General features: G+C 35.8%; 1 protein-coding gene across 1 annotated transcript in view; it reads left to right on the top strand.

Moving 5' to 3' along the window:
• Positions 1 to 19,548, top strand: part of PARP1 (poly(ADP-ribose) polymerase 1) — a 36,697-nt gene extending 17,149 nt beyond the window's left edge. Inside the window, exons 8-23 of the mRNA XM_026695664.2 lie at positions 526 to 667; positions 1,638 to 1,778; positions 3,549 to 3,791; positions 5,772 to 5,840; positions 6,399 to 6,531; positions 7,959 to 8,154; positions 9,575 to 9,703; positions 10,179 to 10,262; positions 11,586 to 11,708; positions 12,197 to 12,325; positions 14,051 to 14,149; positions 15,585 to 15,737; positions 16,502 to 16,629; positions 17,236 to 17,297; positions 18,131 to 18,245; positions 19,079 to 19,548. Coding sequence (XP_026551449.1) covers positions 526 to 667; positions 1,638 to 1,778; positions 3,549 to 3,791; positions 5,772 to 5,840; positions 6,399 to 6,531; positions 7,959 to 8,154; positions 9,575 to 9,703; positions 10,179 to 10,262; positions 11,586 to 11,708; positions 12,197 to 12,325; positions 14,051 to 14,149; positions 15,585 to 15,737; positions 16,502 to 16,629; positions 17,236 to 17,297; positions 18,131 to 18,245; positions 19,079 to 19,160 — 2,028 coding nt within the window. The 3' untranslated portion in view covers positions 19,161 to 19,548. The remainder of the gene's footprint in view (positions 1 to 525; positions 668 to 1,637; positions 1,779 to 3,548; positions 3,792 to 5,771; positions 5,841 to 6,398; positions 6,532 to 7,958; positions 8,155 to 9,574; positions 9,704 to 10,178; positions 10,263 to 11,585; positions 11,709 to 12,196; positions 12,326 to 14,050; positions 14,150 to 15,584; positions 15,738 to 16,501; positions 16,630 to 17,235; positions 17,298 to 18,130; positions 18,246 to 19,078) is intronic.
• Positions 19,549 to 23,476: the final 3,928 nt, after the last annotated feature.

Here is a 23,476-nt window from a genome sequence, read left to right as displayed (position 1 = left end):
ATGTTTTAATTACAGCAGAACTGAGGAATTGGACCAATTAGTTCTTCCCAGCTTCACAGCTGTTTTTTAAGAAAAAAATCACTTATACTTTGAGTCTACAGGATCATTTTTAAGTTGATTCAGTATTACCTGCCACTGCTCTAAATGTAAGGGCAGCATTTTTTAGAAAAGAGGATGAAGAGAGGTCTCCTTCAGTCCAATCATTGTGATTTGTTGTTATCTCAATCTAGTTTGTTCCTGTGAGAGATGTTTAGTTTAAGGTGAGCCATTACAAGGTTATTGTTGCTTTTTTAGAGTTTTATTTGAAATATTAAGTTATGAAGATTCTGGTGATTTATTTGAAATTATTTATATATTTGTAAATCACTATTTATGATTTGCCCACTCTGATATGAAGAGTTTGTAAATAGTAAATAGTAAACTTTACCCCTGAATGTGCTTGCCTATTTTCATTGTATTAGTTTATGAGAATTTTTTTCTTATTACTATTTTAAAAAAAAAATTCCTCAACCTTCTGTACAACAGAAATTCCGGGAGATCCCTTACCTAAAGAAATTCAAATTTAAAAAGCGGGATAGAGCATTATCGCCAGAGGCTGCTTCTACAAATTCTGTACCACCTTCAGCAGTTTCTGATCCTATTACAGAGAATTCAGCTACACCAGCAGGTAATATTAACTGGAGGCCATTGTGAGAAACTGTTTTGATTTAAAAGCATGACATGTTAATTTTTCATTAAAATATTACTATTCCCACAGGGGAAGAAAAAAGTCTACCTACTGAAAAATGCTATTTACCATTAGAATGAATAAACCAGATTACAATTTAATTTTCTTTATTCTTTCAGAACAAATTGCCCTATGATTCTTACTGTACTATGCTGTGCTCTGTTATACTACACTAAACTATGCACGCTTTTGTATAGTATGATAAATATGCTTTTCTTTATTTTATTATAGAGCTGCCTATCTCATAAACAAGTGACTTTGTACAGCATACAACAAAGCTAAAAGAAATAATACTTAAAGCTATTATCATTAACAACTATTTTAAAACATTAAAGAAACCTATAAGAACACTCTGCATACATAATGACACCCTGGATATTACCTATTAATTTCCAAACTCATTCTCCAAAACCTTTTAAACACTTAAGAAGTTTACTGTCTTTTCTACAACAGCCATGTTTTTGGTTCAAAATACAATTTTAATAGAATGGTACTTTCAAACAAACACTTCATACATGAAATTATTTCATAATTATTTCTTTTCCACATGAATGGTGGATTCTGTTGGAACAGAATGGAAGGTTTTTTCTGACATTGTCAACCCTTGCTTATTGCATAATAACTGAATTACTCTTTTTCTCTTGAAGGAAAGCATTGAACATCTTTTCTCACCCCATACCCTTAAATATGAATAAAGTCCCATCTATTATGCATAAAATGTATTTAAATTGCATTGTAATATTCATGGAATAAAAATATATATCTGGGCATAACTGTATTCTGCAATGGAAAAAATGACACCGGCTCAAGAATTTAACCTAAGATTTTCAAGTGACACATTAAAAAATCAGCGTAGTGTATACAGTAAAAGTGTAATATATTTATATGCTTTGTGGTTTCACTTGATCAGATAAGCCATTAAACAACATGAAGATAATAGTCCTTGGGAAATTGTCGAAGACCAAGGATGAAATTAAATCTATCATTGAAGAACTTGGGGGAAAGGTGACAGTGACTGTGAATAAAGCTGACTTGTGCATCAGCTCTCAAAGTGAGTAGATGGTGATACTGTTAACAGGGACATTCTCAATAGCAATTTGAGTTTAATGTTACATTAGCAGTTTAATGTTACATTAAATAAAGGCCTAAAAGAAGAGAGTAGATTGTACTAAATTTAGTAGCTAATGCAAGGAACTCAGAGCATTCATCTGTATCTTACATACAATCTGATTTTGACTGCTTTTATTTGATACAATTAAGTAGTACCTTAGTTTGCTTTTATGTCTATTTTTTAATCAAACATTTATGTGCCTATAAATGTTACTAATAATCTTTTTAACCATCGATTTAGCCTTTTGTTTTTACTTCATTTTTGTTAACTTACTGGTTCTTTACTTCATTCTGCCTTCTCAATTGTAATGCTGTTTAGTGGTGCAAAGCTGGGCTTGTGGGGTAAAAGATTCAACCCATCTTGCTGTAGGGTAGACAAATGGTAGTCCATTTGGTATTGATATCAATATAATTTTAAGAACAAAGGAAATGGAATTTTTTTGGGGGGGATTTTGAGGAGTCAGCAGAAAACATTGAAGGGTAAAAACTGGAACTAAAACTACAAAACTTAAGTTTTTAGAAAGAGGAGGGATTAATAGGATCTCTGTGGTTTTAAGTGTTGGTAGGTATTAACTCTCCTGATTGACAGAAAGGATGTAGATTTCATGCATGAGAAAAAGCTATTCTGTGAATGCCAGCTTACATCACAACAAAGTTTTACATTTCCCTTTTAAAAATTGAGTTTAGAACTAAGACATGAAACAGAGTAATTTTTATATATATTGTATGTATTCAGTGTGTGCTACCATCCAACTATATTATTTTCTGGGAAATCTAATCTACTCTTGCCTAGTTTTAAATTTACCCTCTAAAGTCACAATATATGCCAGTTTCAGTTTAGTAGGGATTTTCATAGGGATTTTGTGCATCTGTTCCCACAAGTCTAAACCAGGGGTGTCAAACTTGATTTCATTGAGGGCCGCATCAGGGTTGGTTTGACCTTGGGGGGCCAGGATGGGTGTGGCCAGCTCGACATGACTGTAGTGGCCCGAGTGCTCTGTCAACAAAAACAGGCTCTCGAGCTCCGCTTTTGGCTGTGACGGCCTCCTGCAACCCCCTGCCAGTGAAAACAGAGCTCAGGAGGGCCACACAGCATTTTCCAGAGCCGAAAACAGAGCTTGGGAGCCCGTTTTTACTGACAGAAGTACTGTGGGCCGGTCCTTCACTGTTTCCAGGGCCGTTCCAGAGGCCAGATCTAAATACCCCGCGGACTGGATCTGGGCCCCGGGCCTTGAGTTTGACATCCCTGGTTTAAACACTTGATATACTGATTATATTCTTTTGGCAACATAACTAATAAATCTACTACCAGAACATAGGATTTAATAGAATTCTGGAGATATAACATTAGAAGCTCTGAGATCATGCTTAATACAGTATATGATCATGATAATTGACCTCAGTGTCAGGTATTTGTATGAGGGGAGGAAGCCATATCAGAAAAATAAAGGGGGGCTGCTACAATTGAGCAGATGAAACTATCCTTTTGGAATACAATACTAGATTAACTAGATTTGTGTGTTCCAGCAGAGCCCTCATTCATTTAGCACTCTTGGGTTAGCTTTGTAGGTGCTTCTGGCACAAATACAGGCACTACAATTCCTGTACCCTGCAAATTAGTGTGTTCTGCTGTTTGAGCTAAAAAAGGATAACGTACTGTGCCTTGCCCTTTCTATTTCTTCTCTCTTCCCCCATCCCTCAAATCTTACAGAGGAAGTTGAGAAAATGAACAAAAAAATGGAAGAAGTAAAGAAAGCCCATTTGTGTGTGGTGTCGGAGGACTTCCTCCAGGATATAAAAAGCTCCAGCAAGGGTTTTCAGGAGCTTCGGTCACTGCATGCGGTGTCTCCCTGGGGTACAGAAGTAAAGCAGGAACACAAAGAAGTATCTGTGAGTGGAAAATCCAGTGGACACGCAAACCTGAAAAATTCTGGGAAGAACAAGGAAGAGCAAGGTAAAAGCCACAATAGTAGTAGTTATCTTCACCTCAGACTGCCATTTTCTTACTAAGAACTTTAGTTAACATTTAGAATAGGATCCTTAATAGCCATTTCAGGATTTGTCCTAAACAGAGGCAATTCAAGAATGAAAGGTATGTATTTGTGGAAAAAAACATAAGAAAAGCTGCCACCTGTGATGGCCACACTTATATTACAGGTTTCTTTCTATTGCACTTGCTGTTGGACTTCTAAAAATAAATAAGTGAAGCAGTTTTTACCAGGCAAAGGGAAGGAACCATAAGGAACCATCCATTGATTAGATAAGGAAATCCTCCTCCCCATTATAGTGTGCCCTTCCACTGCCTAAAGAACAGGAGAAATGAACCCTTTTGTCTTGCCAACTGGAACATGGGAAGCTGAATAGAGGAGGCTTACTTTCGTTCAAGGCTAGCTAGATAAGAAGATCTTGATATGCAAGAGTAGTCTCAATGAACTGAGTATCTGCATAGTAGATTCTGCTTGTTGCTTCTGGCACAAATATGCAAGCTGAAAGATCTCTTCAAGAAATGCTTGGTATTCTGTACTTCAGGTTCCTTAGAACTTGCCTGAAGCTTACTTGTTATTAAAGCCATTTATTTGCAGTTACCTTATTGCTAAGGTAGCATATTCTATCTTGGCACCCTCTTTTTGTATTGGACTATGGTCATCTGCAACGTTTATCAAGGAGGGAGCTATAGCTCAAAGGAAATCCCTCCTGTGTAGAGAAGGCTGACCTGAATCTTAAACTGGAAGGTTGTGTACTGCCAAGAACTTTTATGCCACTGTAGTGTAAAATGAATGCTAAAATATGAGGTCCATTTTCCAAATTCAAAAGAAATATCTGAATCCTCATTTTTTTGTTTTCTTTTCTAAATAAGGTCGTCCTTGATTAATAATTGCTTATTCAGAGGTGGTTTAAATCTATGACAGCATAGAACTCAGAGTTCTGCAGTCACATGATCATGTTTTGTTACCTTCCCTACCTGCTTCCCACAAGCAAAATCGATGGGGAAGTCGCTAGGATGCCAGAAATCACAATGAGATCCTCATTTAACACCATCAGTTGGGACTGCCAGAATTGCCATTGCTAAGTGAAATGGTTACATAATTTTGCGCATTGCTTAGTAATAGGAATTGTAATCCCAATCACTGACATTGAATAGGATTGTCTGTTAACAATTGCTATATCCTTATTTTGTTCCAAACAGAAGCCCATAGTTCTATTTATAGTATTTAGTTGAAGGACCTACGTTTTTTAGAATTATTCTTTTGTAATCTCAGGAAAACATAAATTGACAAATCCAAGAAATATGCCTTCTGTGTCTCAAATAAGAATTTTAGGTACCCTAAGCGCTAGGTTCTAGAAATTGCTGCAAAAGAATTATCTGAGGGCAAGGTAGGTGATTGGATTTAACAGGGGTTAAACAAAAAGCAAACGGTTCTTTTGATTTATAAGATTTATAATCTGTACTATGTTCAATTCTAATATTCTAGACTAGTCTGAACTGGGGATTACACATTTTATTAAGAATCGTTACCCTTTTTACTCCTACTCCTGTCTTGCTTTTTCATTGGTTAAAATACTTCCAAAGGCAAATAAAACCATTTAAAAATTAAAACAACGTTAAAATAATTTAAACAAAAAAAATATTCAGTAAAATATTCACTTAAAAATATTAAAGTCCTACAAAGCTTAAAATAATCCCAAAGGCAATTTAAACATATTATTCAAACGCTAAATAACATTATTTATCAAGTTATTGGAAACTTAGAGACTGCCTCACAGTGGACAGAGTAACTCAGCAAATGATCAGTTTGCATTACAGGTTGAATTAGTTCCTGAAAGATGTAAGGAGCATTTGTATAATCACCTAATTATACTTTTTAAATTGATGGATGAATTCTGTCTACCCAGAGAAAAAGAAATTACTGCCTTGTTTCCCGTCATTATCTAGGAACAAGCAAGTCTGAGAAGAAAATGAAGTTGACAGTTAAAGGAGGGGCTGCTGTCGATCCTGATTCAGGTATTTTTATTTTCATAAAAATAATTCTACTTCCCTTTTCTCACATCAGTAAGTTGGGCAGCCAGGGAATGTTCTTATATCCTTGCTTTCACTTATTGGGTCTGCTTTTCCAGTTTTTCTAATGCATGAGTGGTATTAATGCCTCTGTCCTATTGATGCCACAATTTATCCTATATATATGTAATTATACTTTATGATCAGATAAACAATAGTAAGACTTCTGGTTTTTTACCTAGCATCTTTTGTGTGATGTTTCCTAGCACAAAACAAGGAAATTGGCACTCTGGGAGCTGGAACAAGGCTTTTATATATTCAGGATAGGATTCCCTGAGTATGGATGCTTGGAAAAATAAATTTGTGATTTTGGCAATCAGTACTAGAAGTCTGAAAGAAGCAACATGATTTGCCATAAATCAATTAAGGGCAGTTACAATTCTCCTTTGTGGATGAGAAATCAAAACTCCAACTTTTCCAATCTTACGATCAATTTAATAATCTGAATAGGATGGAATATGTTTCGGAATAGGAAGAATTAACATTTGTTATATACATAAATAGGTCTGGAAGATTCTGCACATGTTTTTGAAAAAAGTGGAAAAATCTTCAGTGCCACTTTGGGTCTAGTTGATATTGTCCAAGGAACAAATTCTTATTACAAACTTCAACTGCTAGAGGATGACAGAGAGACCAGGTGAGAGTTCTCCTTTTCTAAACAATAACCACATGCAAATTTCTACTTAGTTTTTATTTGTTTGATTTAAATAGTTGTTCTTGCTCTTAAACAGGTGATAAGAATCCAAAACTAGAACAATTTGTACCCTATATAAAAACCAATCTTCAATTGTAGTTATCTGGGAATGACTTCAATTGAACTTAGTTTGCTTTTTTAATTAGCCTTAGTTAAAACTCAGTTATGTAGAGGCCTAGATTTTCATGAAGTACAATACAAATATATAAAGCAGTTTTATCTGTAACATGCTTACACAACTACAGATAAGAAAAAAAGCAGAGGGAAGCTTACTTTATTGATTTTGCCTTCCGTTCATCCCCCCACATGGAATTCCAAAGTTAACTTTCCCCACAAGTTAAAAAGTATGCAACTTAAATGGAATAAAATTCAGAAAAGCACAGCCAACTTAAAATATCTTAATAGAAGCAGAAAATACCTAATTTCTATTAGCTTTGAGATATATCACAGAAAAAAAACTTCCAGTGTTCTTTCTGCACAGCAGAAAAATTTATTGCAAAAAAAAAAGAACTATAAACTTTTTATTTCATCTTAGCCATTACAGGACAAGGATGTTAAGTTTTCTATTTTTTTATGCTTGTCTGATAAAAGAACTTAGTTGCAGAGAAGTAGGCAACTCTTAACTATCTGGTTTAATACTAGCCTAATATCTAGTAACAATAATTTTTATAGTTGATGGTATAAAAGCCCTTTGTGAGCTCCAGTACAGCAGAAACTCCATGTCTGTTTATTTCTATATATACTCTTGTCAGTAAACATACCGTGGCCCCTACCAAGCTTAGATATGCTTCTCGACAACATGATCTGGTGGGCCATACTCATTTTCACCTAGTAGATTCTATCCAAATCTCAGCACAATTGCATATTTCTTTCCAGCTGCATTAGAGTAGGTTCACACTTATACTCCTCCAAGCAATTTTTGTCCTATAAAAAAGGTAATGTTTTGTTATATATATATGATCCAGCTGTATTTTTTAAACTCAGATTTGCTTATGCTCAGCCTACTGAATGTGTGTAAACTCAAATCAATGTTTAAATGATGCCAAATTAGTTAATGTCAGGAGGGGGGTGTTCACTGTATATATAAATCTCTTCTTTGTAGATTAACTTTGAATTAGCATTTAGGCAAAGCTTTCCTACCAGTTATCCCTGTTTCCCAAGCATACTGTTACTAAATGTAGCACAGGAAGCTGTTCTATGCTAATATTGAATTGACAGTCATCCTTCTCTCTGTTTTGTATTTTTATTATCAATTTCTGTAATAATGAATACAGTTACGTGTGCTACAAAGAGCTTGGTTTTATATCTTCCCTTTCAAGACAGCTTGCTAGATTATTTCATATTTTTCTTTCATTTACTTTTGTCTTTAGGTACTGGGTTTTTCGCTCATGGGGTCGTGTTGGCACATCAATTGGAAGTAATAAGCTAGAGAAGATGCCTTCTAAAGAAGAAGCCGTTGAACATTTTCTAGATCTGTATGAAGAGAAAACAGGCAATTCCTGGCATTCCCCAAATTTCACCAAATATCCCAAAAAATTCTACCCTTTGGAGATCGACTATGGTCAGGTAACTTGTTTCTTTTCAAAAAGATATGCTCTCCTTTGTCAAGATTACATATAACAGAACATGCTTTGGAGTAACCAGGAAAAACTTTAGTGTTGAGGCAAACACTTCGCTATAGCAAACACTTGTTAGCTCCATTCATTCATTCATTTGTATGTTACAGGGTTATATTTAGTGTTGGTGTGCAATCAAAACATAGTTTGATGGAAACCGAAAACTTAAATTTACTGCAACATTGTGTAGCAGACTTAATATCTGAAACTAGTCACCTGCTCTCATTCAACCTTGCTTAAGTAAATTAATTGCTGACTGAGAACAATTAATCAGTAGAATGGCTTGCCTCCAGGCATTACAGATGTTCCATCATTGGAGGTTTTCAAGTGGAGACTGGAGAGCCCTTTGTCTGGAATAGCATAGGGTGGACTAGAAGACCTCCAAGGTCCTTCCAATCCTATTATTATATGTTCTAAACTGGAATTTCACATCATATATTCTGCCCTTATTGTTTTCACAAATAATTTAAGGTGGCAAACATACCTATTGTACCTTCCTTCTATTTTCCACACAACAATAACCCTGTGAGGTGAGTTGGGCTGAGAGAGACTGGACCACGGTCACCCAGCTTGGTTTCATGGTTAAGGCAAGACTTGAACTCATAGTCCCTTGCTTGTTTGCTTCAATCCTTGCATATGAAGAGGCACCATCTTTCACCCAAAATGTGACTTTGTGTGACTTTGTTGATTCTATAACATTTGATAAAGGGAATGGCAGTCATATTGTATTTAATCTTAGTTCCCATAATCTTATAATGTGGATCTGCTGAAGATCAGTATCAGTAATATATAAAAAGATTGCCCTACAGATTATAACCTTCCCCTATTTTTAAAAAAGCAATAATGTTCTGTTATCTAGGTCCTTCAGATATTTTAAAATTAATCAAATCAAATTAAGTTATTTTTAAATTCATTCCTCTTGGCCATGCTAGCTGCCATTGCTTAAAATCATCCAAAATTTGACAGCATGATAGATTGCCTGTATTTGAATTAGGTCTCTCAAACAGCAACAAAGGACTAGGTAATGGACAATGCCACATTATCTTCCAGCCATCATCATCCCAAATCAGAGCTGGTATTTTCTAAGTACTCTAAAGTTAGAAATCAATTTATTTCTTTGAGGGCAAGAGGAGGGGGATGCAAACAACTTTGTGCCCAATTTGTTGTTTCCTTGCAACGGGTGGAAATAAAATGTCCCAGATTTTCTGAAAATCCTAGTAAGTATGGGTAGCAATAACTTTCAAAGGTCAATTGAGAACTTCATGTATTCTCTGTCCTTAGCTAAACAAGAAAAGAAGTAGCTTAATTTGTGAATGTATGTTGCTTTAACAAAAGTTCCTTCCATTCAACTCCTAACCCTCTCCCAATAGGATGAAGAAGCAGTCAAGAAACTGACAGTGAGTGCAGGAACCAAGTCAAAGCTTCCAAAGGCTGTCCAAGATCTTATTAAGATGATTTTTGATATAGAAAGTATGAAGAAAGCCATGGTGGAGTTTGAGGTTATTATTCATCCTTTGCTTAACTACTTGGTGTTATTAGTTTGATATTCTCAGAATGATAATGCCAGGAAGGCAGTTTGATGGGAAAAGGCATTCTTTATCCTTCAAGAATGACATAGTGATTTTTCTTTGGCAAAATAAAGTTATGTCTTAATGTATATTTTCTAACCTATTTCCCATAATGTGAAAATATAATCTGGAAATAGATGCACATAGATCATTTATCTATTTTTTAAAAAAACTTTTACAGTACTTAATTGTATTTAATTGGGCAAATCTAAAGAGAACAGGTATATTAAGCTAAATCATTTCACACAAATGGATTGCCTAGAATAAAGTTGCATCCTACATTCTCTTTGTATTTCTATTCCTTGGGTTAAGAATTTTTTTGCTATATCTTCTTTTGCAGCCAGTTTTCCAATGTTTTCCCATAATAAAATTCTACTTTAATTGGAACCATTTATTTTGTTGTTAGATTGATCTCCAGAAGATGCCATTGGGGAAGTTAAGTGAGAGGCAGATACAGAGCGCATACTCGATCCTGAGTGAAGTGCAACAGGTAGGTAAAAAGATCAATTCCTTTTTTAGCTATTTAAAGCAATATTCATTTGATTCCAGAAGTAGTTTACAATCTTCAAGAATAGTAACCATCAACAAATGTAGGTAGGTTCCTTTAAAAGTTATCTAACTGGTAGCCAGGGGTGGGATTCAAATTTTTTAACAACCGGTTCTGTGAGCGTGGCTAGGTGGGCAAGGCCATGTGACTGGATGGGCATAGCTTTTTTTTTTTTTTTTTTTTTTGCAACAACCCCCCCTTCCCATTTATTTTTGCCTCCTGGGCCTCAGGGAAGCCTCCCGGGAAGGCGTTTTTGCTCCCAGCAGGCTTCCCTGGGGCCCAGGAAGGTAAAAAACGGAGTGGGGAAGCAGCTCCCCTTCGTTCTGTTTTTGGGCCTTAGAGAAGCCTGTTGGGGAGCATTTTTGCTCCCAGGAAGCTTCCTTGGGGCCCAGGAAGGGGCAAAATGGAGTGCAGGGGGCAAACATGTCAAAGAGAGGGTGCAATTCTGAACCAGTTAAGTGGACTATTTGTTGAGCATTTTCTAATATAGAAAAAATTAAAGGTGTTGCTTGTCACCTTAAAGCCTTACTGGGTGATCTGAGGGACCGTCTTTTTCCAAGAGTTTTTAGCTATCCCAATTCAATCCAACAGATTGACCATGCTGCAAATCCCATCAAAGAGTGTCAATTGGCAGGAACTATAGGGGCAGGCTTTTAGCTGGATCCCCTGCCTTATGAAATATTCTTCCCAGACATTAGAATGGCCCCAAACCTGTTGGCTATGTAACTGGACCTGGACTTTGGAATGCATTAAGGGCCCCTTTAGTTGGCTTTACTATTAGGGGATAGATCATCATAGCTTTGTACTTATCTTGTGAATGGTTTTATTGTTTTTAAATTATTTCATTTTTTTTCTAACTTTAGAATTGTAAGCCGTCCAGAATCATTTTGTTGAGTTGGGCAGCTATAGAAAATGGATGGAGGGAGAAATCTCAGCCATGAAACTATAGAAACTTCAGGAAGGACTGTAGACCAGTCCTTCCTGAACTGAATGTGGGAAAATAGCATATTGCAATGTTTGCTTTTGTTTAACATTTAACATCATGGATTCTCACCTCCTGCCATCCCATGATGTCATATTTCAGTCGCTTTGTTACTGATGAGGATTGGGAAGGCATCATACTGAGAAAAGTTAGATAAGCATTTCAAAATGCTGCCCTAACTGACATTTAAGCTTAAACTAATTTTTTACTAAGGCAAATAACTCAAATATATGCATTTGTTGCTGCTGATTCTTATAGTTTTATTTCTTTTTCTTTTCATGTAGGCAGTTTCTGATGGTGGCACAGATTCACAGATATTAGATCTCTCCAATCGCTTCTACACTCTAATTCCCCATGACTTTGGGATGAAGAAGCCTCCACTTCTAAACAACCTTGACTACATTAAGGTACTCTGCATTTAACTCTGACACTTGAATACAGAAATAATATAAATCATGTTTTAATAGATGTAATTTTAAGATAGTTATGTCAGCCTAACAGTCAACTTTCTAATCCAGTTTGAACAGTTAATACACTGTTGGACATGGGCAGGAGGTTCAGGTTCAGGTCATGCCTCACCTATAATGTTTATTTGGTAAACCTGTGGCCAATCACTTTCAGTTTAATTAAATACTATTATTACAGGAGTGATTCATACTTCAAAGGAGGGGGCATTGGGTGTATTTAAAGGAATCAAATCCATCATCCTTTGGTTCCTTTCATAAAGTGTAAAACAAAAAATAGGGGAATTTTCATTTTTTGTCAGAAGAGGTAACTATTGCTACTTTTTGGAAAATAGCAATTGGAGAATCCTAAAGAGTCTCTTGAGGTAATAAACACAAAGACTGTGCAGTGCATGTATTGTTATAAGTAATTGCATCTTTCATTTATCAAGACTAAAGTGGAAATGCTGGATAATCTGCTTGACATAGAGGTCGCTTATAGCCTTCTAAGAAGTGGTGGTCAGGATGGGGATAAAGATCCAATAGATGTGAACTATGAGAAGCTCAAAACCAATATTCAGGTAAAAATGGCACGGATGTGTGTTATCCTCTTTTGATTCCATATTTTTCCAACTTTCCAAGGTTAATTTAGATGAGTATATGTGAGATGTACATTTTGGTACTTCAGTGATAACTGCTCATCTATAACAATTTCAACCATTTTTTAAAGTTTGGTTGTGTAGAAGCTCATATACGTTTGGCTATTTTTTTTGTTATTTTTAATGTAGAAGAAAGAGAAAATGATGCTCTAAAACATAAAAAAAAGAAAAACAATACATACATAACATGAATTACGTGTATATGCTGGAATGCCCAGGTTTTTAAAAAATATAATGGCTCATTTTCAGTATTCAACTTGGCCACCCAACAAATTATTGACCCATCCTTTCTTTAAATTGATATGAAATCCATTCATAGGGGACAATAGACATATATAATCAACCCATATACAATATAAGATTTCTTGCACACTGCCAATATCAGTCTTAATAATTGGGTTGCAAACTAGAAATTGTCCTTTGGAAATGTGATATCTAAATGTGATTGACAAATATATAATATTCTTCAGTTATCTGTAAAAAATAATCATTTATTATATTTTCAAATATAGCAACAGTTTAAGAATACTAACAAAATTGGTTCAAAATTATGTAAGAAGGTGTGGAAATTGGATAATGAGTTCCAATTGTTCCTGCAGTAACACAGATATTTTAGAAGAGTGATTGAGCAAAAAAGTTCATCAGAAATTTTGGTTTTTGTTGTTCATGAGCTTCTAAAAAAGATTAGGTGCCATTCTCAAGAAGGGATTGTCCCCCAGTATCGTTTTCTCATAGGAATAAGAATCAAGTATGAGCTTCTCTTGCAACATAAGCCAAATACATATTGCAGCCTTAAATGCAAGAATAGCAACTGATATTTCTTTATTAAAATTAGTGTTACATCCCTGCCAAAATATCAAGAGACAAATAATCAAGAGGGACAAATAAAAACTTTAAAATTGTGATAATAAAGGCTTTAGAAATAGTAACTTAAAATCCATAGGTTTCAAAGTATAAGTATGTTGATAAATCTTGAAATCTGGATGATTAAAGCTCTTTTTTTAATAAAGTAATTTTGAAAAAACAATGTCATAAGAACATTATTACTATCTTAAGATACTCTTTTAATTTATTCTTTCCATAGACTCAGAGACATTTTCACTATAATCTTAGATGTTTTTCAAAAATTGTCTGGGCAGAACAAGACTTTTAGGTTGGAGGCTGTACTTTGGCTATCACCCAGACTTGGTTAGATAACAACATAAAAGGAAAAGCACTCCCTTCTCCCAGATTGCAGCTTTCCATCATATCTTCTCCTGCTTCTTACCCTTGTAATCTTTGTTCCCAGGTCTAAGTATTCCCCATCTTCCATCATCTCCTTAACACCTCTGACACCAATATAGTGACTCTTTAGCAATACTTCTACCTCAGGGCAGTATTTCTTTTAGCCCAGGGAATGCTTGGATGTTCCAGTTGGTAAGTTCTTCTGCTGTCTCACCCTGCAAGGACAATTGGCAAAGCAGATAGTATCTTCAACAGTATCTGCTTCTCTTTCATATGATGCTTAAAAAATAACATTCAGATCACTGAGATCAGGATTTCAGGAGTAGATTGTGTACATCATTTTAATGATCAAATACATTTATAGGTTCCTTTTTCTACATTATTAAATTTACGACAGTGAATTTTTTCTCAACTTTCTGACAGGTAGTAGATAAGGATTCAGAAGAAGCCAAGATTATAAAACAATATGTTAAGAACACCCATGCAAGTACCCACAATGCATATGATTTGAAAGTTATGGAGGTGAGTTCATGATTGGGGGATATGGTATTTTAAGGAACTGGTCTATATTTAATTTGTCTTTCCTGTAAGTGTTGCTGGAGTATCTAGGTAACTGTTGCTAAATAATACTTTTGTGGAACTGTAATCAAGACTCATGATTACCTCACTTCTGTTAACATAATCTCTTCTCATAGTGTTGTACCTTGAGAGTTAATACAAAATGTTTATGGAGCGGACATTCTGAGCTTCTTCTCCCACTCCCCAAAATCTGAGGCTTGTGAGCATGGAAATTCATGAAATGAATGTCTTTCATATATACTGTATGTAGATAGCTACATTCTGAATATACATCCCTGCACCTCCAGGGGATGTATATTCACATGTGCTTGAATAGTGTTACAGTGCCCTCTCATCAGATGCCTGCACTGGGTAGATTTATTTCCATTTGAAGCAAGAATCCTAGTGGGCCAGCCATGTAGAACTTCAAAAATAGTGGTTAGGACTTTGAATTGTGCTCAGAATACCACTAGCGGCTTCCAGATAATCTTCACTGGCACATATTCACATACTGAAAGCTGCATTGCAAAAAGTAGGAAGGACATGCTTGGTTTGTACACATAAAAATCCAGGAGGGAAATAGGTGCTAGATGTATTTTTAGATTTCTCTACGTAATTATCTTATTAAAATGGCTGCCTACAGAGGTGATATAAGTTGGGCAGACTGCATAGTTAAGTATGGCATGCATAATTTAAGAGAATTATGTGGAGAAACCCAGTTACAGATTGCTAACGTAGCATCTATTTCTGTCTTCACAAAATCAATTCTAAAATAATGATGGACAAAAGTGAAGTAATGAAATTCAACGAGGATGAACACATCCTTAAAAGCTCTTTCTGGTGCCTCTGACTTTTAGAAAGCTCAATGAGCAACCACTTCTTTTACTTATAGTCAGATTTTTTGTATATTATATTCAAAGTTTTCAAAGCTAACTTGGTTTTAAGATGTTTTAGAAAAATGGCTAGATTTTTTTTTACAGCTGTAGATATTTCAAATTCTGTTCTAAAAGGGTGCACACGAGGCATGAATACAACATTTGTATCTGTATCTTTTTGTAGGATGATCCCATTGTAATTTAGAAAAAGAAACACAACTGCTTTAAAGAGCTACAGGGAGATGTCACATTTGTACCCCTAAACACTCCTAAGTATCTTTCTGAATCAGTTTTAATATGGCTTTCAGTACATTGCTTATTCAATAGAGGATATTCATTTTATTAAATGAAGTATCTGGATTTAAGTTTGATGCATAGTTTATGTTACTGTGAGACTTTCAGGGACTAGCTTCACAAAAATGAAAGAATATACAGTACCTAAGATTTCAGGGTGGTTTTCTACATATTGAATTATTTTTCAATATATCTGTTTTATTAGTCATATTTTTTCTCCTCTTTTCCAGATTTTCAAGATTGAACGTGATGGAGAATATCAACGTTATGAACCCTTCAGGGACTTACACAATCGCCAGTTGCTCTGGCATGGTTCTCGCACTACCAATTTTGCTGGTATCTTGTCACAGGGTCTCCGAATAGCTCCACCTGAAGCCCCAGTGGTTTGTAATATGCTAATTTTCTAATGCAGTGTTAGTGACTCTCCAGGTGCCAAATTCTCAGCTCCCAGCAGGCTTCAATCAGCAATGGCATGAGGGATGCTGGGAGTTAAAATTCAGAAATACGAGACATATGATTCTTAGAGGGACTTACAATACATTCTATCCTAATAATCTTGCAGTTTCGGGGATGGAATTGCATGTTGTTTTAGTAGAGTTTCCATTTTAGTTAGCTTGACTTTCTTCTGTGCTCTCAATGGAGTGTACATAGAAGGAAATTACACTATCACAATTCTAGATGTTCTATATTTCTAGATTAATCATTGATTAATGCACATTGATTAATGACAATGTAAAGGTCATCTCACCACCTCTGAGCAATTAGACAATGACTTCTGACCAATTATTTTATTCAGTCTAATCATGCATAGTAGAAATACAGTTTATTTAAACTAGGATATTGAGATGCAGGTCCAGAACTGAAAGGGAAAGTAAATAAATAAAATACAGAATTTCTGTCCATTCTAATTTGAAAGGGGAAAAATATATTGCCCTCCAATGTGAAAATTTCATTGAACTACCATTTCTTCCCAAGGCTAAAATAAAACACATCTAGAGATTAGGAAAAAACGTTTCTTTTTGTTGTTTTATATAATAGGCATATATTTAGAGCTAAAATTTTCTCTACACAGGTAGTTGTAATCCCCATTGGAGTTCCTAGTCAGATGACTTTTGGGGAGCTTAGAATAATTTTCTTTTTTCTTTAGACTGGCTATATGTTTGGCAAGGGTATCTACTTCGCAGATATGGTGTCCAAAAGTGCCAACTATTGTCACACCTCTCAAATTGATCCTGTAGGCCTAGTCTTGCTGGGAGAAGTTGCTCTTGGAAACATGTGAGTGATATCTTCTTACAGTGATAGCATGTAGAGCAGTGGTGGGATTTAAATATTGTTGCCAACGTTTTGGTGGGCATGGTTTGGTGGATGCGTTGTGCGCATGCACACACATTGTGTGCATGTGCATGCCAAACATGCACTTTGTGCAAGCGCAGAGGCATTTGCGCAGGCGCAGAGGCATTCTACTTCGCCTCCTGCAAGCCTGCACGATCTCCCGATTGCTTCAGCAGCTGCCGTGCAGCACTATTGTGTGCCGCGCAAAGCAGTTGCGCTTAAAATTCAGCGGATAAAGGTGAGTATGGGAGCCTGGGCGGACAGGTGGGCCCAACAGCAGAGCCATTAGAGCAGCGGAGACAACTGATTTGGTCTCCGCTGCTCATCGCTCCTTCCAGCTCTCTAAAACCAGACCGGTCAAATACCACCGATGTAGAGTATCAATTTAAATGTGAAAATATATTTACTCTAAACAAAAATGTTCTTTCTGTGTCTCACAGCAGATGAGAAGCTATAGGAAATACCTTATTCTGAAGCAAGAAGCCCTTTAGTTTTACTTTTTTAGTTTTAAATATTGTTTCCTAAATGGTTATCCTCTCTGCTTGATAGGTTTGAATTGAAAAATGCTTCCCATATAACCAAGCTACCAAAAGGCAAGCACAGCGTCAAAGGTAAGTGCCTGCTGGAAATGGCGTTGCTAACTTCAAGAACAGATGATGGTGATTTTTATTTTGTATCCAAGACTGACTGACTTCGCCCAGATTTTTGTTTATGAGAACTGGGAAAATGTTTTACTGTTCAGTAATCTCATTAAATCAGATTAATGTAATGTTAAGACACCACCATCCTTCAAAAAGGCATTCAGTTAATAATTTTATCTGAAACCAAACTGATGACATAAATTAAAAAATAGTGTTAATGTATCAGAGCTTATATAGCATGGATGCTACATATTTTAGGCAGAAAAGAAAAACAAGCTGATCCAAGGTAAGGCTAGATTCTAATAAATAATAGAACTTCATTATTAAGATTGCTATACTAAACTTGCTAAGAAGCAGGTGCCCTAGTTTGCAGAAATACTTTAAAAACATAGGTACTGTCCATTTAAAAATATTTCTTTTATCTAATCTTACCTAAATAGCTTGTGCTAAGTGATGATAATCTTAAAACTGATCTACACCCATCAATTGTATTATAACTGAATAGTTCCTCTCCAAATGTACAAGGCATCTTTGCCCAACCTGATACCCTACTGCTGTGTCATACTGAAGAAGACAGAAGCTTATAGTCCCAACTTGTTTGCAAATCAAAAGGGACAGATGGAACTATTTGCAATTAATAAACGGTTTAAGAAACCTAAACATTAGGGAAACTATTCTATCCCCATAATCATTTTGCATGCTATATTAACACCTTATAATTTGGATCAGATGAGTTTCAGTTTTTCAATATTCATGTGAATGCATTAGATTTAATTACAGTCATTTGTTTGTTTCCTATTTAGGTTTGGGCAAAACAGCCCCAGATCCCACATCCACTGCTTCTCTTGATGGTGCAGATGTTCCTTTAGGAAAAGGAATTCCATCTGGAATAAGCAATACTTCTCTTATGTATAATGAGTATCCTTTGATCAATATTAGAACGGAATATAAATAGCCATTGAGGATACCTGAATGTGGTTGCTTCTAGGCAGGTGAATACTGTCAGTCCTAATAAATTTGGATTTTTAGCATCAGTATGTACAGTAAGTTACCGTTACAGTTCTGGGATAAATGTCACTGATAATTAGAAGAAACTGAGAAAGTATAGGCTTTACTAGAGTTTTAAAACCTGTACATTTTATTTAGTTATCCATGTATTTGCATGCCCCTTATTCCTAAAATTCTAAGTATCTTAACATATAAGTATCTAAAAGCAATCAAAACTATTGAAACCTGATAAAATAATGATGCCATAGATCATGCAGTCAAAGGAAATTAATATTTAACTTAGTTGCCTTCAGTTGAGTGGCATAGGAACTAAGCAAGTTCTGGGTTTGGGTATACTCCATGCTTCTTAAGTGGTAACTGGAGAACAGGAGAGGGGGTTTTTCGTTGGTGCATCGATTCTGGTGGAGAGGAGAAGTTTTGCTGTTCTCATATTTTGGTACTCTCTTCTGCAACATGCTATATTGAATTACGTTTAGTGGTAATTCAGAGACCATTACTTGGTTTAAAATACAGTATCAGGAACTTTAATAAGTGCCTTACTACGACTGTTATGCCACTGATCTCTCGGTATGCTGCCTTTCAGAAGTATTGGGCTAAAATCCTAGAATTCTCACCCATCTTGAATCATTTGAGAAATCTGAGAGGACTTGGAGGATGGTCTTTATGTCTTTCTATTTTATTTGGCAATACAGAAGAACACAGCAAAAATCTTGGTTTTTTCCTTCATTCATTACTTTCTTCAGATACATTGTCTATGATATTGCTCAGGTGAAACTGAAGTATCTGCTGAAATTAAAGTTCAACTATAAGACAACTCTTTGGTGAAGATCAGCTTCTTCAAATTAATAATACAAATGTTTTTGAACTCCTCCTTTATTTTATTTTTTGATAAATACACAAGATTAGATGAAAAATGCTGAGCAATTTTGTATTTGTGCTTCTCTCCCCCCCTCCCCCTTCTCCCTTCCCCTCTTGGCTTAATCTAGTTTGGACATATTGTACATCTTTAACTAACAACAATCTCCCATTCCCCAAAAAGGGAGGGGAAGTCAGTAACCCTTGAATTAAACTTTTAGTATAAGAGACAGGGGAGATAGATTTAGAATTGTTTACACACTTTTTTCTTCTTTTCCAAATCTTCCTTAATTTGTATTCTGAATAAATGTTAATGTGTTTATTTTGAAGTAAAAAATAAAAGCTACTTTCATACTAATGTTTTCTTGTATGCAAAATATAGTACTTTTGTATAAGGTATTAAGGTAAGAAGCCAATATAATGTTTGTGGATCCTATCAACCTGTTGCTCAGTCAACAACTGTTAGTTGATTATGTGTAGAAGGAACAATCCTTTTGGAGTTGGCATCTATCCTGCTCTTGTGATGCATGCTGGGAAGTGAGTGTACTCAGACATATGTGAAATCTACATGTTTCCAAAAAAAAAGTACATACCTAGCACAAGCATAGCAGCTCTCTACCTTTAATTAAAATATGGCTTATTGCAGGCTTTTGTGTAAGGCTGAAAAAGGATGTATCACCAACACTACATTATGACTCTGCCATAATGCTTTCAGGGTTGTGCAGAAGCCTAAACTAGAAGAGCTATTTTATGAATGATAGGTGCGGTTGTTTTCATGAGCTTTGAAGCATTTCTTTAAATTATTTTTTAAGGATGCAAAGCCCTAATATGTACATCACCCTCATGCACTCACAGGTGCTTTTCATTCTTACATACGTACACCTCCTTCCCTTCCCTCTATCTTTAGCAGACTTGTTGAAAAGAAGGAAGAAATAACTTTCATTTCTACACCCACAACTTACCATAGCAATCTGCTTCTATATTGCAATATTTCTTTATTAAAAGTACTTTTGCATGCTGCATTATGGGAGAAGTAGGATGCCTACTCTATCATTGTCAAGCAGAAAGAAATATGGGACAGAGAAACAGCTGGTCTGGAAAATCTGGGAAGTAACTTAACAAATACTGTACCTCAGAAACTAGATGAGGAACAATGTAGTTGGATCAAAATGTTAACAAGGGAAATACAAATGGTACAACAGCAATAGATGCACTAACAGTTTATGCACCAGTGTGATGCTTGAAAGAATGAATGTCATGGAGGTGATACCAAGTTGCCAGACAACACTTTTAAAAGACTGCCCAAAATCTGCACTGCTTTGCACACTAACATTCAGTGGCATCTCTGGCATAGTTGGGTTGCATATTGCTTACAGATCACACAGCTGCAATTTCAAACTTTCAATAATTGGGCCCTTTTATTTATTAAACAAATTTAATATATTTTTAATAAACTTTGCTCTGTATAAATATATAAAAATTATTTTTCTTACACAATTTATTCTGGTAGCATTGCATACTTTAATTTTGTCACTTCACATGACTAACAGACAAAAGAGGACCTAATAGGAAGAGCAGTATGTAACGATCAATGCTCAGCTATTGTTATAAAGCAAAAATTCCAGGATCTTTGATTGCTCTCAGATGATCATACACACACTTTTAAAGGGTAACTGTACTGGTAACTTGCAAATTCCTTTGGAGGAGGGAGGTCCTCTGGAATTCTTGAAGATCAGTGCTATTCTGACATGGCTGAGCGATTACATTTTATTGAAGAGTTCATTTGTGTGTATATTTGCCTCTTTATTTCAAATTGTTTGTGGATAATACCTATGCAATTACATCTCAGCTGGTATAGCTATGAGGTTTGACGCCAATTAGTACTTGGATGTTGCAGTTTGCTAGACATGAGTTTCAGGTGATGGCAAATTGCTTCTGGTAATGCTGATAGAAAACACCATTGTTAATTATTAAATTTACACCTTGGCTTTTCTCTAAAAGTTCAAAGAAACACATTTTCTCTTCCTATTTGAGGATTTTTTAACTTTAAAATATAGATTGTCAACCTTGTAAATATGTGTGGGAGGATAAATCTGCTTTTTATAGCTTTACAGGGCAAAAAGGGTTGCCTGTGGTCAGAAGGGAACACATTACCACACAAAAAATTAGCACTCCCTTTGGAGAAATAATTGCTTCATGCTGCATTTGCCAAGTGGTAATATCAGGCAACTTCATGCAAAATTCATAGTTAATCCAGCTTCAATGAGAATCTGCATTGCTATCAGTAGCTCTGAATTATCAGTATTCATGTTACATCTCAGAAAAATTAATGTCTCTATACATCCTATCCTGTAAAACAAGTGTTTAATGATTTTAAATCAATGTATGCTCTTTAAAGTTTAGGAAAGATAACTTAAGACATTTTCATTTAGAGGACAGCATGGATGGCAGCTGCTTATACAGCAAGTAGTATAGCTTGAGTTACAAGAGTAGAGTGATCTGTCAACAATAACTTCTAATTCAGGAGTAGCTGCAACAGGCATATAAAGTGGAGCTGTGCAGGCCCTTTTAAGTACATCTTTACCTGCTCCTCCTGCAGGAGCCATGAATCCAGGAAAAACTTCATATTGCAGAACTGATTTATATGCAGGAGTGCAACTCCATCCAAGGGATTAGATCCCCCAGTAGCTTCATGTAGATATTGAACAGCAGAGAAGAGACCCCAAGGCACCTTATGGTAGAGAGCTTGATCTCTTCACCAACTGGAACTGCCCATTCAGGATATTAGGGTCAGTAGTAATGAAGGCTATCGAGAAATCAAGCAGGATCAAGAGCATTACACATGGACTACTCTGTCTCACACCCAGGTCAACAAAAATAATTAATGCAGTCTTAATCCTATAACCAGGGCTGAAACTAGAAAGAAAAGAACTGAGATAATCTGCTTCTCATTATGTCTTCTTCACTTGCTCTCCTATCACTTCTTCACCAATCTCACCTAAGGGCAAGTTGGGGGAAAAAAGATAATTAAGACAACCAGGATAAGTGATTGAGGAGAGGGCACAAAACAGCTCCCTTCAAGGCAGGTGACATTACCTCATCTCAACCATCATCTGCATCCAACTTCCTCTCATTCTGGCAGCTTTCACTAGCCAAATGGAGTAGGAATCTAACAGGTTGTGGAGCTTACTGTACATATCCTAGAACCCCAACTACTTCTTTGGGATCAATAAACTCATACATATCCCAGATGATATTCTATCTTGTCAATAGAATTTGTGCAGTAGCCAATGCCAGGTTACATCATCTAACCCAGAGGGATATGTGTAACATGAATTCATGTGGCACAATGTCCTATATCTGTTCTTGTACATGGCAGTAATTGAAATGCTAAAATCTGTGATTTTTATATTTCAATCTTATATTTTAATCTGATGGCCGCATCTCATCTGAAAATCATGATAAATGCATTTTATCACTTATAAAACCATGCAATATCCAGACGCCCCATTTTTATTGCTAGTTAGGCCTATGCCATATCTAGCAGTGTTGAGTGCCCAAATAAGTATTAAGTCAAATTCTCTGGTAGTTTATATAGAGGAGGCACTGCTCAAAGGTATCATAGGCCAGTTCTTTGTCAAATGGGATCAGTGGTGGGATTCAAAAAATTTTATTACCAGTTCTGTGGGCATGGCAGGGGAAGGATACTGTAAAATCTCCAGTCAGAGGTGGGATTTGCTGGTTCTCAAAATTTCCACTACTGGTTCTCCAGAACTGGTCAGAACCTGCCGAATACCACCTCTGAATGGGATCATTATGTATTCATGACATCTTTGCAAAAAAAAAAGTTGTAATAAGAGACCATTGGTATTGCTCAGTTCACAGGAGTCCAACATTAAATATTAAGAAATTATTACTAAGTTGATACCATGGTATTGCTTTGTATTTGCCCAAGAGTAATATCCCACTGAGAACAGTTTGTGCAAGCAGAACACAAACAGTATTTGTAAATACAGATAGTTCTCAATTTACAATCACAATTGAGTTCAACATTTCTGTTGCTGAGACATTTGTTTGTTAAGTGACTTTGCCCCATTTTACAATCTTTCTTGCCACAATTGTTAAGTGATACATTGCATTCATTGTTAAATTAATTACACGGTTATATCTGGCTTCCCTATTGATTCTGCTAGTCAGAAGGTTGCCAAAGATGATCACATGATATCAGGACACTGCAATTGTCATAAGTATGAGTCAGTTGCAAAGCATCTGAATTTTGATCTCCT

The sequence above is a fragment of the Pseudonaja textilis genome, chromosome 1, assembly GCF_049901715.1.
Source record: "Pseudonaja textilis isolate UNSWEBS1 chromosome 1, rPseTex1.2, whole genome shotgun sequence".
Lineage (NCBI taxonomy): Eukaryota > Metazoa > Chordata > Lepidosauria > Squamata > Elapidae > Pseudonaja > Pseudonaja textilis.
Note: the sequence above shows the minus strand (reverse complement) of the source record. Positions and strands in the feature narration are given on the sequence as shown.